Genomic DNA, 14163 nt, shown 5'->3' on the forward strand with positions numbered 1-14163 from the left:
CACACTAAAAACAGCGGGAGCTGAACTTGTTCATGTCGGACCCCGGCCGAGCCGGTCTGGACACATGCGAGTCGGAGCGGAGAGCGGGTAAGAGCCGTCCAGTTGAGTTCTGAAAGAGTCTGCTTGAGTTTCGCCTTCTTCTTCTTCTTCTTCTTCTTCTTCTTCAAGTTTTGTTGTTGTCTTCATTTAAAGGTAGAACGGATAAAAGTAGGTGTGAGAGGATACCATGTGCATATGCTCAGTTTGTGTGTGTGTGTGTGTGTGTGTGTAGACAGACAGTGTATCTGCATGTCTGTGACCACCAGTGTAGTTGGTAATTCATGTGTGTGTGTGTGTGTGTGTGTGTGTGTGTGTGTGTGTGTGTGTGTGTGTGTGGAGACAGACAGTGTATCTGCATGTCTGTGACCAGTGTAGTTGGTAATTCGTGTGTGTGTGTGTGTGTGTGTGGAGACAGACAGTGTATCTGCATGTCTGTGACCAGTGTAGTTGGTAATTCATGTGTGTGTGTGTGTCTGTTTGTGTGTGTGTGTGTGTGTGTGTGTGTGGAGACAGACAGCGTATCTGCATGTCTGTGACCAGTGTAGTTGGTAATTCATGTGTGTGTGTGTGTGTGTGTGTGTATGTGTGTGTGTGTGTGTGTATGAATAAATACAGAGTGGACGCATGTTAAAATATTGGTTGAACCTTTTTCAGTGTGTGTGTGTGTGTGTTTGTGTTTGTATGCGTGTCTGTCAGTCAGTCATTCAGCCTGTCAGATGGAGTCAGCTCCTCCACCCAGGAGGTCTCCTGGCAGCAGCGCGGCAGGGCTCCCCATCTGATGAGCATCATCCAGTGCTGGCGCCCCCCACAGGCTGCTGCTGGGGTACCCCGCTCCTCCCATCCCCCCCCACAGACCCTGCCTCCCGGCATCCATGCCTCCAACACCCCCGCCCACTCCTGTCACTCCCCCTACCCCAGCCCCGTTGCTGCTCCACTGGGCGAAAATGCCCAGGCCGGGCCCCTGGCTGACGGTTGGGTCAGGGGCGCTGCCGGTGATGTCCAGGCTTTGCCAGCCAGAGCTGGACGGCCCGGGTGCTCCGTTTCCTGAACCGGACACCGTGGAGCCTCCGTCGACGGCGGAAACTCCTGCTCCACGCTCGCCGCTCCCTCCGTTACCATTGGCGGAGGCGGTTGAGCCCGCTGACCCCGCGGAAGTCCCCCCGCCTCCAGCCTGGGAATGTGCAATGTAGCGGGCCACGTCCTCCTCACTCACAAACTCTGCCAGTATGGTGGTATTACCCAGAACGCACCTGGTGAAGACAAACACAGTCAGTTAGTCGAGTCACTGGCAGGGTGAAAACAACAACAACAACAACAACAACAACACGCCTGTTTGTGGACGGCTTTCCCCAGCGTGTACTGTGTTAACATTAACACAGCACCATCAACACATGTTAATACATGTACCGTCATCCCCACACAAGGCCACACACTATCACACCCGCACTAGTTTTTTTTTTTTTACCCCCCCCCCCTTTTTCTCCTTAATTGTATCGGGCCAATTGCCCCACTCTTCCAAGCTGCCCCGGTCACTGCCCCACCCCCTCTGCTGATCCGGGGAGGGCTGCAGACTACCACAAGCCTCCTCTGATACATGTGGAGTCGCCAGCCCCTTCTTTTCACCTGACAGGAGTTTCACCAGGGGGACGTAGCGCGTGGGAGGATCACGCTATTCCCCCCAGTTCCCCCTCCCCCCTGAACAGGCACCCCAACCAACCGGAGGAGGTGCTAGTGCAGCGACCAGGACACATGCCCACATCCGGCTTCCCACCCGCAGACACGGCCAATTGTGTCTGTAGGGACACTCAACCAAGCCGGAGGTAACACGGGGATTCAAACTGCCGATTCCCTGTGTTGGTAGGCAACGGAACAGACCGCCACGCCACCCGGACGCCCCCCAGCGCTAGTTTTTATGAATAAAAAACCCAAGTGTGCTAATCAATCAGCAAAAATGTCAAAGAGCTGTCACTGTCCGACCACCCGAAGTCACTGGTATCTAATGACATCACAACCCTGGGTCAAAACCAGTCGAGCCCACACCGAGGTTCTCCCAAACTCTGAGTCACCACACAACATGTCAGAGGATTCACTACTAATACGGAAGGCCAAGAGATGTGGATATGTCTATATGAGTTCTAGCCAATGATTTCTATTGATACTGGACAGGAGTTCAGCACCTCCCCACTCTCTGACCCAACTATCGGCATTTTTCAGAACCATGCAGTGTGCAGAAACCAGCTAAGACTGACACCGCTGTAAAAAATGTCACTACAGTGAAATATGGAAGCCTCCATCCATCACAAAACACAGTTTGAGTCATACATGTGGAGTGCGCTCTGGGCCTTAGCTGCTTCTTGTTTGGAGCTGTAGCGAATCAGAGCGGTGCCCTGGGTCAGGCCGAGGTGAAAGGTCAACAGGGGGCCGTGCTGCATGCAGATGGTCCTCAGGGTGGAACCGTCGATCTACAGGGAGAGACAAGATGGAAGGTGGTGGGCTGATCAAGTCAAATACAGAGGAGACAGTTGGGTGTGGTTCAGTGTGTGTACAATCAGTGTTTTCATATGGGGTCACGTTAGGACAGGGATCGATAAGTTTAAGCAAAAAAATAAAAAATCGTGCCAGCTGAAATGTGTCATTTACTCAGTTTAATGCTAATTTTTCAGTGAAGTATTTTGATTAACATTTTCTTTTTGAAACGACTGCCATTTCACTCAGCGGTCATTTCAGAGAGAAGCCAAACCAAGACAATGTAGGCCCAATCCCAGTTCCCCCACTTAGCCCTGCCCCTCCGTTCCAGGCAGAGGCATAGGGTAGGGCGTCCCGTTTGTGTTGGGGATCGAGGGATAGTGGTCAACCAGCACCCCAAATGGCCCTCCAAACGGAGCGTTTTAGAAGAAAATTCCCAAAATGCTTTGCAGAACGAGGCAGTGTAACATGGAACGTGGCTACAGGCGTGGGGAAAGAAGCCCATAAATGTGTGTGTTGCTGCAACTAATCATGCAAAATGCTTAACATCCGCTGGAATAGCTTCGTTGCAGAGCAGATGCAAAGGAATACGCAACAGGGTCGCTATAACAAGCATTTCAGGAAAGTGGCTGTTCTCCGACAACAGTACTTCATGTACACAACACTGGGGACAGGTAGTCCGCGGTGGTGTAGCGGTCTAAGCATCGGCTTTGTGTCGATGCAGTTGCCCACTGGGGACTGGGGTTTGCGCCCCGGTCTCGTCAGATCCGACTATGGCCGGACTCGATGAAGCAGCGATCATTGGCAACGCTGTCTTCGGGAGGGGGGTGGAGTCGGCTCCCCTGCGTCTCTATGTGTGTCGGAAAAAACAAGTGATTCGGCCTGGAGTCGCCTTGTCACGAAAGTGGGGAGGCGGTCTCCTTCGAGACTGCCGGCCGGAGAGATGCAGTTGGCGAACGTGTGCAGTACGAGGGTGGGTGTTTGAATTAAAATAGGGATCGATTGGCCACTAAATTGGGAGAAAAAAGGGAAAAATCAGAAATAAATTATAAATGAAACAACACTGGGGACAGTACAGTTGTTTCCATGTCCTGTGTATGAAAAATCATCCAGCAGCAAATTTTCTGCACTTCCCTGCTCATTCTGATATCAGTGCGGGGTAGAAAGCTCTAGGGGCAGGACTCCACGGTGCACTGAAACAGCTGATGTGTACACATGCTTCCTGGCTACTGTCAACAGATTCATCCATCTTGTTCCATCCTGCATATTTGGTCAGATTTGGGCATCTGGGTGGCGTAGCGGTCTAGTCATTAGCTTTTTTATTCATTTTGTGACTGAGATCTAAAACTCTACAGTCAGAGAACATTTCCAGTCTCTTTTGCTTCAAAAATAAGAACCTCAGGAGGCGTCCGGGTAGTATAGCAGTCTATTCTGTTGCCTACCAACAGGGGGATCGGCGGTTCGAATCCCCGTGTTACTTCCGGCTTGGTCGGGCGTCCCTACAGACAAATTGGCCGTGTCCACGTGTGGGTATGTGTCTTGGTTGCTGCACTAGCACCTCCTCTGGTTGGTCGGGGCGTCTGTTCAGATAGTAGGGGGAACTGGGGGTAATAGCGTGATCCTCCCACACGATACGTCCCCCTGGTGAAACTCCTCACTGTCAGGTGAAAAGAAGCGGCCGGTGACTCCACATGAATGGGAGTAGACATGTGGTAGTCTGCAGCCCTCCCCGGATCGGCAGAGGGGCAGCAACCAGGACGGCTCAGAAAAGCGGGGTAATTGGTCAGGTACAATTGGGGAGAAAAAGGGGGGAAATCCAAAAAAAACCAAAAAGAGTCAGATTCGTCACTATAATAGTTGATAATGGTAGCAAGCAACAGGCTTTAATATAGAATGTATAGGGCCATCACAGTTCTATAATGTTATAACCATGTTGTAATGTTCCAGCCAGGGACTCCTGAGCACAACAGGCCACTGATGAAATTACGAGCAGCAGACGTAACGATGATGGCGATGACATAACACTTCCTAGGTAAAGATTTCAAACCCTGCCGCTTGTAGCTCCGTTCTGAGGGGTCACTTCCCAGTAGAGGGTGCTCCAAAACTAGGGGCAGGGCTGTAATCTTGTGACGTTACTGTGAGAAAGTGACTGTGTGTGTGTGTGTGTGTCTCTGGGTTTGCACCCCTTTTAAGAAATAATTTTCCATGACTTTATCTTGGATATCCATGCCAGGTGTTGCTGGAAGTCTCGACAGTCTCTGTGTGACTGAACACACCGTCCAGACTGCACACACTGATGTCACATCTCAACACAAACTCACAGCTGAAAATATTCCATCTCAGCAGACAAAAATTTGATTTTATAACCAAACTTCGACAATTTTCCATGACCTCAACAATAATTCCAGGACATCTGATCAGTTTTATCATTTTCCAGGTGTTTTCCATGATCGGATAACTAGTTTATAACTTTCCATGTTTTCTAAGATGGGAATGCTGGTGTGTGTGTGTGCATGGGTACCTGTGGCGTCAGATTGCTGAGCACCAACCAGCAGCTTCCCCGGGAGCTGCCATCACTCCAGGTAGAGCCTGAAGCGAGAGAGAGTGAGATCAGTTCCACATTCCCACCAAACACAAATGATGGACAACTTTCCCCGCCACTTTAGCTGAAGCTGTTCAGCCAGAGCAAACAGAAATGGACTCCAGGCTACGAGGAGCCCTTTGAACAAGGCATTCTTCACCTCCTGCGAACACATCATCAACATGAAGGCGAGGAGAAAAAAACAAAAAACAAGCTTTCATCTGAGAACAACACAAGGAACATGTCGAGGCATTACCAGTAGTGCTCGAGCCGCCGCCCCATCCCCTGGCAGCCAATCGTGGGATTCCCCCTGACCAAGGGGATGGCGATGGCTGCTTCTGACTGGCTAACCCTGGCGGTGGGCGGGGCAGCTGGGTTTGGCTGCTCCCGCGGCTGGCTCTCCAGGGCTTGTTGTGTCCAATGGGTTCTGGAGGCCAGCTGGGCTTGTATTCTGTGTACTTTGCTGGAGTGGTCCGGGAAAGAAATAAGAACACATGAGCAGGAATACGAACGGGACTAGAACTCTATGGCTCTGAGCTAAATGAGGTCAGTGTGTGTGTGTGTCTGTATGTACCAGTGTTGTGTGCGTTGCTGAGGGGGCTGTCTGAGGCACTGTAGGGCCAGGCACCTGGTGAAGGCAGCAAGGTGTTCAAGGGAGGGGTGGAATCTGAGAACACGACAAACAGGAAGACAACGTTCACTGTCACACCTTGGTCACGTCACACGTCAAAATGACAGATCAGTGGATTCTGACCACACGTCCACGTAAACCAACACAGAAGTCGAGACACCATCCAGTTTAGTAGTTTGATGTAATGAAGTCTGAGATAAAATTTTAAGTGATGAGACAGAAATAAAGCAAATGACAATAAATAAAAACACAGAACCAAGTGTTGAGTAAGATGAAAAAATATTGTAGGGGCTTAGAAAAAAAAAGAGAAGAAAAAAACCCCCCAAAAATTAAGAAAAACAGCATAAAAGCAACAGAAACTACTTAACAGAGAATCACGTCACGATGCACAGGACTGAGCAGACTGTGAGCTTCCAGCTTTTGAGAAGATGCAGCATCCTAGTTTTTAATTCTTAATGACCACCTCTTTGGCCTGTGCTGAAGCCCAGCGAGAAGATTCAGGAAAATTCTACATTCCTCACTACAAGTGATCAGTGGAGTTTTTATCGCCATGATTCGCCCCCCCTTTTCTCCCCAGTTGTACCCATCCAATCACCCCACTCTTCCAAGCCGTCCCGGTTGCTGCCCCACCCCCTCTGCCGATCTGGGGAGGGCTGCAGACTACCACATGCTTCCTCCGATATGTGCGGAGTTGCCAGCCGCTTCTTTTCACCTGACAGTGAGGAGTTTCGCCAGGGGGACATAGCACGTGGGAGGATCACACTATTCCACCCAACCCCCCCCCCCCGAACAGGCGTCCCAACCAACCAGAGGAGGCACTAGTGCAGCGACCAGGACACATACGGCTTCTCACCCCCAGACACGGCCAATTGTGTCTTTCAACCTTCACATCCCATCTCAAAAAGCACCTTTTCAAACTGGCATATTCAGTCTGATCCTTGCTTCATCGAGTTCTGTGCAGATGATGACTTGATACTTATCTGTTGTGTTAACCTTTCATTGTCTATCCTGCTTTGTTTTGATTTTATGCTGTCTGATACAGTGCAGCTTGTTTTTTTTTGTAAGGTGTCCTTGAGTGCTCTGAAAGGCGCCCACAAATAAAACGTATTATTATTATACTTATTATTATCAGTGTATGAATGTGTGTGTGAATGGGTGAATGTGAGGTGGACTAAAAAAGCGCTACGTAAATGCAGTCCATTTACCATTTGAATGGCAAGAGTGCTCCTGTCAAGCTACAAGTCATGTGGTATCCCAAAAGCATATAACAAGAATAGGGAGAGCATTTAGAGAAACACGTCGGCTCTTCGCCAACGTCTTACAATGTAAAAAGATAAGACTCCCTCAAGCTTGCAAATCTTCTGCAGGCGAAATGTCTAAACTAGCAAAGAAAATTGATCAGTCCTGATGAAAAAATGGTGTCTGTAGCTAAACTATAAGTGTTGTGGCACCAACAGCCTCAGACCAGAGAAAGGAGGAAAAGAGGTGGTTTCTAGATCTGACACACAGGATCTAATTCTCTCTTGTCCTTACCTGTGTTATCTTGTAGCAACTGGTGTTCTGTGTCGTTGAGGCTTGGGGACCCCGAGTTTCCCATCATGCTCCCTGGGGTCATGTAGGGGTCAGACTCGGGGTCAACACGGCTGATTCCCTTCCAGGGCACGCCGGGCTGGAACTCTGAGAAAAGAGAGAGAGGATAAAAGGTGTGCACAGTAAAGCTAGGGGCGGTTTGTCAAGGTAAACAGAAAATAACAGTATAAACTTGAGTCAACCCTTAAAAGAGTGACATCATCCTATGGGCTAAGCTGAGCGCTAAGCCTATCTCATCTCTGACCAGAAAGGGCAGTAAAATACATGATTTTATTAGATATATGTACGTCGTATATGGACCAATGTATTTGAACATTTAAGCATTCGGGATTACAAACCTATAGCAGAGTTCCACCAGCAGGAGGCGCAATGTTAGCAGATTTATTACTGGAATGTGGACATCATATTTGCACGGCATTCATGAGATTTCATCCACCAGTAGTGTCTGTCATTAAGATGAAACCTCAGATTTCACTTTTTCCCTCTCAAAAACTTCACTGTGCGGCTGCTTTTAAAAAAACAACAACCCTAAACCTTTCTTTGACTATTAAAAAAAACTCTTGAAGAGACTTATTCCCTCTGTATTCCTCCCCATCTTTCTAGAATAGTGAACCCAAATGGATTTAGGCTCAACACAAGATGGATTTTCTCTAAATTCTCTCAAAGATTAAGCTCTTCCTTGGCCCCCTTTAGCAGCACTGTGGCTCTTTACAAACCCTCACTGTAAACACAGTTTGCCCCGAGCTGATCTGTCTAACACGTCCGCTGCTACATGTCCTGACTTCATCCAGCTTCCCTTGATCCACTCACCAGGAGGCCAGCTGGGAGTGGTGGAAGCCTTGGAAGCCATCTTGTTTCCGGGGTTACGATGCCAGGTGTCGCCCAGCCCCTCCTCCCCCAGCATGTCGTACTGAGAGTAAGGTGAGCCCCCGGGCATCTTCATGGGGGTAATGGGACCTAGGAGAGAGATTGGAAGGAGGGGAAGAACATATTACATCATCAGGTGGACAACTGTGGTCATCAGTTGTGATTAGTCAAGCCAAACTGGAAGCCACAGTGTAGTTTATATTTGGCATTTGAGAAACTTTGCTTAACTTTGATTTTAGCACAGCGAGGAGCATGGCCTAACACCCTCTGACTACACCTGACTGACTATTTCCTCCATGTGTATAATGTAGTCAGGCTCCATAATACTACCAGTCATCTTTACCATGGTTGGAGACACTCTCCAGTCTCCGTATACCGCTGAAATTTTTTGACCGGGTAGGCAGAAGACTGGTGCAGCGGTAAACCCGTACGTGTTGTAAACAACTCCACCAGGAAAAAAAGATGAGAAAAATGTGATGCTGATGTGCCCGTGACAATAAATATTACTGTACAACAATGTTCCCATATAGTTTGTAATATATTAGACTGTCTGTGTTAGCTTTGGTCCCAGGACCCCTTTTTACAAAGGTGGGAGCTGTTTACTGCTGAGCTGATGGCACACCAGCCACAATGGCTGCTACATCTTTTTTGTAGTCCCAGAAAATCAGTGTCAACAGGTCTATTTTTCTCTTCCTCCTATATCCAACTACACTGATGAGCCAAAACATTATGACCACCTGCCTAATATGCTGTTGGTTCTCCATGTGCCCCCAAAACAGCACCGACCCACCGAGGCATGGACTCCGCAAGACCCCTGAAGGTGTCCTGTGGTATCTGGCACCAAAACATTAGCACAAGATCCTTCAAGTTCTGTAAAACTGCGAGATGGAACCGCTGTGGATCGGACTTGTTGGTCCAGCACATCCCACAGATGCTCAATCGGACGATTGAGCATCTGTGAGCATCTGAGAGCTGGGGAGTTTGGAGGCCAGGGCAATACCTTGAAAACTTCATCATGTTCCTCAAACAATTCCTAAACAATGTGTGCAGTGTGGCAAGGCGCATTATCCTGCTCAAAGAGGCCACTGCCATCAGAGAATACCACTGCCATGGAGGGGATGTACCTGGTCTACAACGATGTTTAGATAGATGGCACATGTCAAACTGATGTCCAGATTAACCTAGAGTTTCCCAGCAGAACATTACCCAAAGCATCACACTCCCACCATCAGGTTGTCATCTTCCCACAGTGCATCCTGGTGCCATCACATTCCCAGGTAAATGGTGCACACGTACACGGCCCACTACGTGATCTAAAAGAAAACAGGACTCATCGGACCAGCTGACCTTCTTCCACTGCTCCATGGTCCTGTTCCGATGTTTGCGTGCTGACGGTGGACATTGGTCATTATGGGCACTCTGACCGGTCTGCAGCTACGCAGCCCCATATGCAGAAGAGTGCGATGCACTGTGTTCTGACACATTCCTTTTGTGACCGCCATTAAAATTTTCTGTGACTTGTGCCACAGGAAACCTTCTGTCAGTTCGGACCAGACTGGATAGCCTTCATTGCTCTCACACACCAATAAACCTTGGGCGCCCAACACCCTGCTGCCGGTTTGTCCCTCCTCAGACCAGTGTTGGTAGGTACTCACCACTGCTGACTGGGAGCATCCCAAAGGCCTTGCAATTTCAGAGATGCTCTGACCCAGTCGTATGGCCATAAGAATTTGGCCCTTGTCAAACATGCTCATCTCATCCCCTACATCAAACACGCTGACTATGACAACTAATTGTTCGCTTATCATCTAATCTACCCAGACCTTGACATGTGCCCTTGCTTGGAGATGATCAACTTTATTCACAGAAAGTTGAATCAGTTCATGTGGACACAAGGTTTATTGAGAGAAACGTCTGACTCCCCATTCAAACCATTGTTCCTCCCCATCAAGGATGTGCACATCCTCATTCTTGAAAGAGTTGGCACAATTCAATTCAATTTATTGTCATTAATTCAATGACAATAAATTGAATTGATCTGTAGATGGGTGTAGACTGCGGAGTCCTGGGATCAACTTTAATCGGTTCACCTGTGAGTGGTCAATGTTTTGGCTCATCAGTGTACATCACAACACTGTTCTACTGGATGATTGACTGCCTGTTCAACACAATCACCACATCACCATCACCTTTCAAAGGAACGACTTATTAATGGAGAAAAGTCGCGGATTGCCGCTTTAATAGATATCTAACCATTTTTGTGGAGTGTGCTCTCAGGAGGGGAGGGGTCTGGAGGAGAATGTCCATCCATCATCCACTTAAAGCGGGACTGTTGTACCCCCAGGTCCTTCATACCTCCGGGACCTCCCATCACAGAGCCCCCTAGGTCCAGACCTGACAGGTTGATTCCAGAAGTGAACCCTGTCCAGAGAGGACAAGTTAGTGAGAATGAAAATGAAAGTGAAACGAGACACATACATAGGTGCTTTAAATTGTTTTGCTGTATTTTTTTCTTAAATTTTGACATTTGATTTGTATTAGCACACACAATTGGTCATGAACTCTTTTGGATTGTACTGAATGTGTAGTGAATGAGTCTGTATAGGGCCAGATACTCACCAGAGTACCCACTGTGGGTTTTCTGGTGCAGGTCGGCCATTGGTCCACCTAGGCCAGGGTGAGGCAGGGAGTCGGCTCCGGGCAGTTTAGGAACCCCTCCAGCTCCTCCAGCAAAGTGGGAGGGAGAGAGTTTAGAGCTGCCCCCGAGTCCCCCAAGACCCCCGGCCTGCTGCTGCCTCTGCTGCTGGAGGACTGCCATGATCCGGGCCAGCTGGGGGGGTGGGGTGGAGGATATTAGCAGGGAGTGAGAAACATTCACTTACCTCATGTAAACCAAAGATCCCATTTCAGCTGGGTGAGGCAGTTGCCAGGTTGTTAAGACAACGATTCTAGTGACTGGACAGTCGCCATTTTAACTCCTTGACGGTGAACGAGGGAAGCTTTATGCTCCTCTCACCCACCACCTTGGTGCCCTCGGGCAAGGACACAGATCAGTGGCCAACATTCAAAGACCGTGGTTGTTTCTTGGTTGCCTTCATGTAAATGTGAAGTGTATAAATGTACACAAAAACATATTTGAGCAAAGGAAAAGAGAGCGACCTTCTTGTTACCACAGCCACCATGCAGACCCAAGGCAATGCCCAATACTAATTAACAGCAAGTGTGTGTGTGTGTGTGTGTGTGTGTGTGTGTTGTGTGTACCTGCTGGGGGTCAGCTTGCTGCCGGACATTCTGTGTAAACTTCCTCTGGTTTTGCAGCAGCTGCTGCTGTTGAGGCTGCTGTTGCAGAAGAAGCTGACAAGCCTGAAGGAAGGAAAAGAAAGAAAGAACAAGAAAGACACAGAAAGAACAACAGAGAGCAAGAGTTCAATAGAGACAAGAAAAACGACCACCAGTTATTTCATTCAGGAGTAATGTTATATTCTGGGTAGATGTTATATTCTGGGGGGGTGGTCCAAACCCCTCCCCCTTTTCTCCCCAATTGTAATCGGCCAATCACCCTATTCTCCCGAGATGTCCTGGTTGCTGCTATGCCCCCTCTGCCGATCCCGCTGGGAGGGCTGCAGACTACCACATATCTCCTCTGATACATGTGGAGTCACCAATGAGGAGTTTCACCAGGGGGACATAGCTCGTGGCAGGATCACGCTATTCCCCCCAGTTCCCCCTTTCCCCCGAACAGGCACCCCGACCGACCAGAGGAGGCGCTAGTGCAGCGACCAGGACACACACCTGCATCCAGCTTCCCACCTGCAGACACGGCCAATTGTGTCTGTAGGGACGCCCGACCAAGCCGGCGGTGACACGTGGATTCGATCCGGTGATTCCTGTGTTGGTAGGCAACGGAATAGACCGCCATGCCACCCGGATGCCCATATTCTGGATTATTGTTAGCCCTTACAGAGATGCATTTATAAAATTAAACGTCACTCCTCACCAGTTGGAACTGGATGTGCGGTGGGTAGATGCTGCTCAGCATGGCGATGTGTTGGGGCGACAGCTGTGGGGGAAACACACCTCCCCCGACCCCTGTGACCCCGCCCACTCCCCCAACACCCCCGATGTTCCCACTGGGAGGGGCCATCTGCTTCAGCATGGAGCCTGGCACCTGGACACAAACCAAACAGAGGGCACACTGGTAACCATAGGAACCTGGAATCCGTCTCCCCCCCGATGCTGTAACCTCTAGTGACCACATGAACCATTGTGCACCATGGCGAGGTCTTTGAGTTTCTCTCCGTGCTGGATGTGTTTATTTAATCGGACGTGTTACCTGATGGTTAACAGTTGACTGACAAATCAACTGGGGAGTGACAGAGAAACTGCTGCCAATTCCTAGAAAAAAGGAGCGTCACCGAACTGTCATCTAGAAACAAGAGGGGAGCATAATCAATGTTGCACTGGAAAGTCCGTCATTTTCTACCTCATAGATATTTTTTCCTGCTTGAGGAAATTTGTACAATAAAAGTTCATCACATCAGATCAACCTTCATACATACTTAGAAATAGACGTTCATCCATCCAAACAGTCAGACACGGGTACACAGGTACAACCATTTACTACATATAAATGTGCATGACGTTTAATGGGACTTGGGTACACACGCTGACATGGACTATCACTGTGGTATGTACAAACAAAGGTTCATCAGGATAACTACAGAACTTAATGTTTTAAAAGCTAATCAGAGTAATATATGGAAATGTTTTTCACATGAAAAAGTCTGACTGCACAGATTCCCAGTTGGGATGAAGTGTGAACTACACAAACATATGAAGCTAAATGTTAGACTTCTGGCATATCTTTCCGTTCAACACTTTTTATTGGGGCTGTATTCAAGCAAAAAAAAAAAAAAAAATCTTGGTTGACTGAAATTGTGGCTAATTCTCAACCAATCGACTGGTCGCAGGGGATCTGCACATTATTCATCGGCGATCGCTCCAGGTCGAGTATGATGATCCTCCTGGAGGGTCCCTATTGTGGATCTTCAAGTGGCTAAAGAGGCCAATTCTGGAACCACAAACTTGCTTGCAGTGTGGGCACTGATGTGAGGTGGTGGACGTGGAATGTGGGAAAGCCTTTTAGGTGGGGACTCTCTCCTTTCTTTGCTGCTGCTTGACTCTGGCAGCCTGTTGGACATCGTCTTCATGGAATGTGGCTCCTTCACATAAACTGTCCTGTTTTGCTTTGTTTTTTTTATGTTCCCCCCCCCCTTTTCTCCCCAATTGTATCCGGCCAATTACCCCACTCTTCCCAGCAGTCCTGGTCGCTGCTCCATCCCCTCTGCTGATCCAGGGAGGGCTGCAGACTACCACATGTCTCCTCTAACACGTGGAGTCGCCAGCCGCTTCTTTTCCCCTGACAGTGAGGAGTTTCACCAGGGGGACGTAGCGCATGTGAGGATCACTCTATTCCTCCCAGCTCCCCCTTCCCCCTGAACAGACGCCCCGACCTACCAGAGGAGGCGCTAGTGCAGCGACCAGAACACATACCCACATCTGGCTTCCCACCTGCAGACACGGCCAATTGTGTCTGTAGGGACGCCCGACCAAACCTGACGTAACACGGGGATTTGAACCGCCAATCCCCATGTTGGTAGGCAACAGAACAGACTGCTACGCTACCTAGACGCCCCTAAACTGTCCTGTTTTGAGCAAGGACTTTCCAATTAGAGCTGTTTACATGGAATTTTGAAGTTGATCCCAATGTTGTCCTTGAAATGCTTTTTCTGACCCCAGGTGCTCGTTGGCCAGCATTTAGTTTTGAGTAGAGGACCTGCTTTGGGAGGGGTGTGTCAGGCATTTGTATTACATGGCCTGTCCATCTCAGCTGGTGTTTAATGATGGTGGTGGCAATGCTATTGATGTTTGCTTCCTCAAGAACACTGATGTTAATCTCAAGAACACTGATGTTAATGCACTTCTCTTT

At 48.8% G+C, this 14163-nt stretch overlaps 1 protein-coding gene across 2 annotated transcripts in view; it reads right to left on the reverse strand.

Annotated features, from left to right (window-relative positions):
- Positions 1-433: 433 nt before the first annotated feature.
- tnrc6ba (trinucleotide repeat containing adaptor 6Ba) overlaps positions 434-14163 on the reverse strand; it is a 41841-nt gene continuing 28111 nt past the window's right edge. For both annotated transcript variants that reach the window (XM_056297269.1, XM_056297268.1), the window contains 11 exons: positions 12172-12342; positions 11436-11537; positions 10794-11004; positions 10428-10595; positions 8118-8264; positions 7251-7394; positions 5661-5753; positions 5343-5549; positions 5027-5094; positions 2362-2501; positions 434-1289 (listed from right to left, as the gene is read on the reverse strand). In XM_056297269.1, coding sequence (XP_056153244.1) covers positions 752-1289; positions 2362-2501; positions 5027-5094; positions 5343-5549; positions 5661-5753; positions 7251-7394; positions 8118-8264; positions 10428-10595; positions 10794-11004; positions 11436-11537; positions 12172-12342 — 1989 coding nt within the window. In that variant the 3' untranslated portion in view covers positions 434-751. The remainder of the gene's footprint in view (positions 1290-2361; positions 2502-5026; positions 5095-5342; positions 5550-5660; positions 5754-7250; positions 7395-8117; positions 8265-10427; positions 10596-10793; positions 11005-11435; positions 11538-12171; positions 12343-14163) is intronic.

The sequence above is a fragment of the Lampris incognitus genome, chromosome 17 (assembly GCF_029633865.1).
Source record: "Lampris incognitus isolate fLamInc1 chromosome 17, fLamInc1.hap2, whole genome shotgun sequence".
Taxonomy (NCBI): Eukaryota; Metazoa; Chordata; class Actinopteri; order Lampriformes; family Lampridae; genus Lampris; species Lampris incognitus.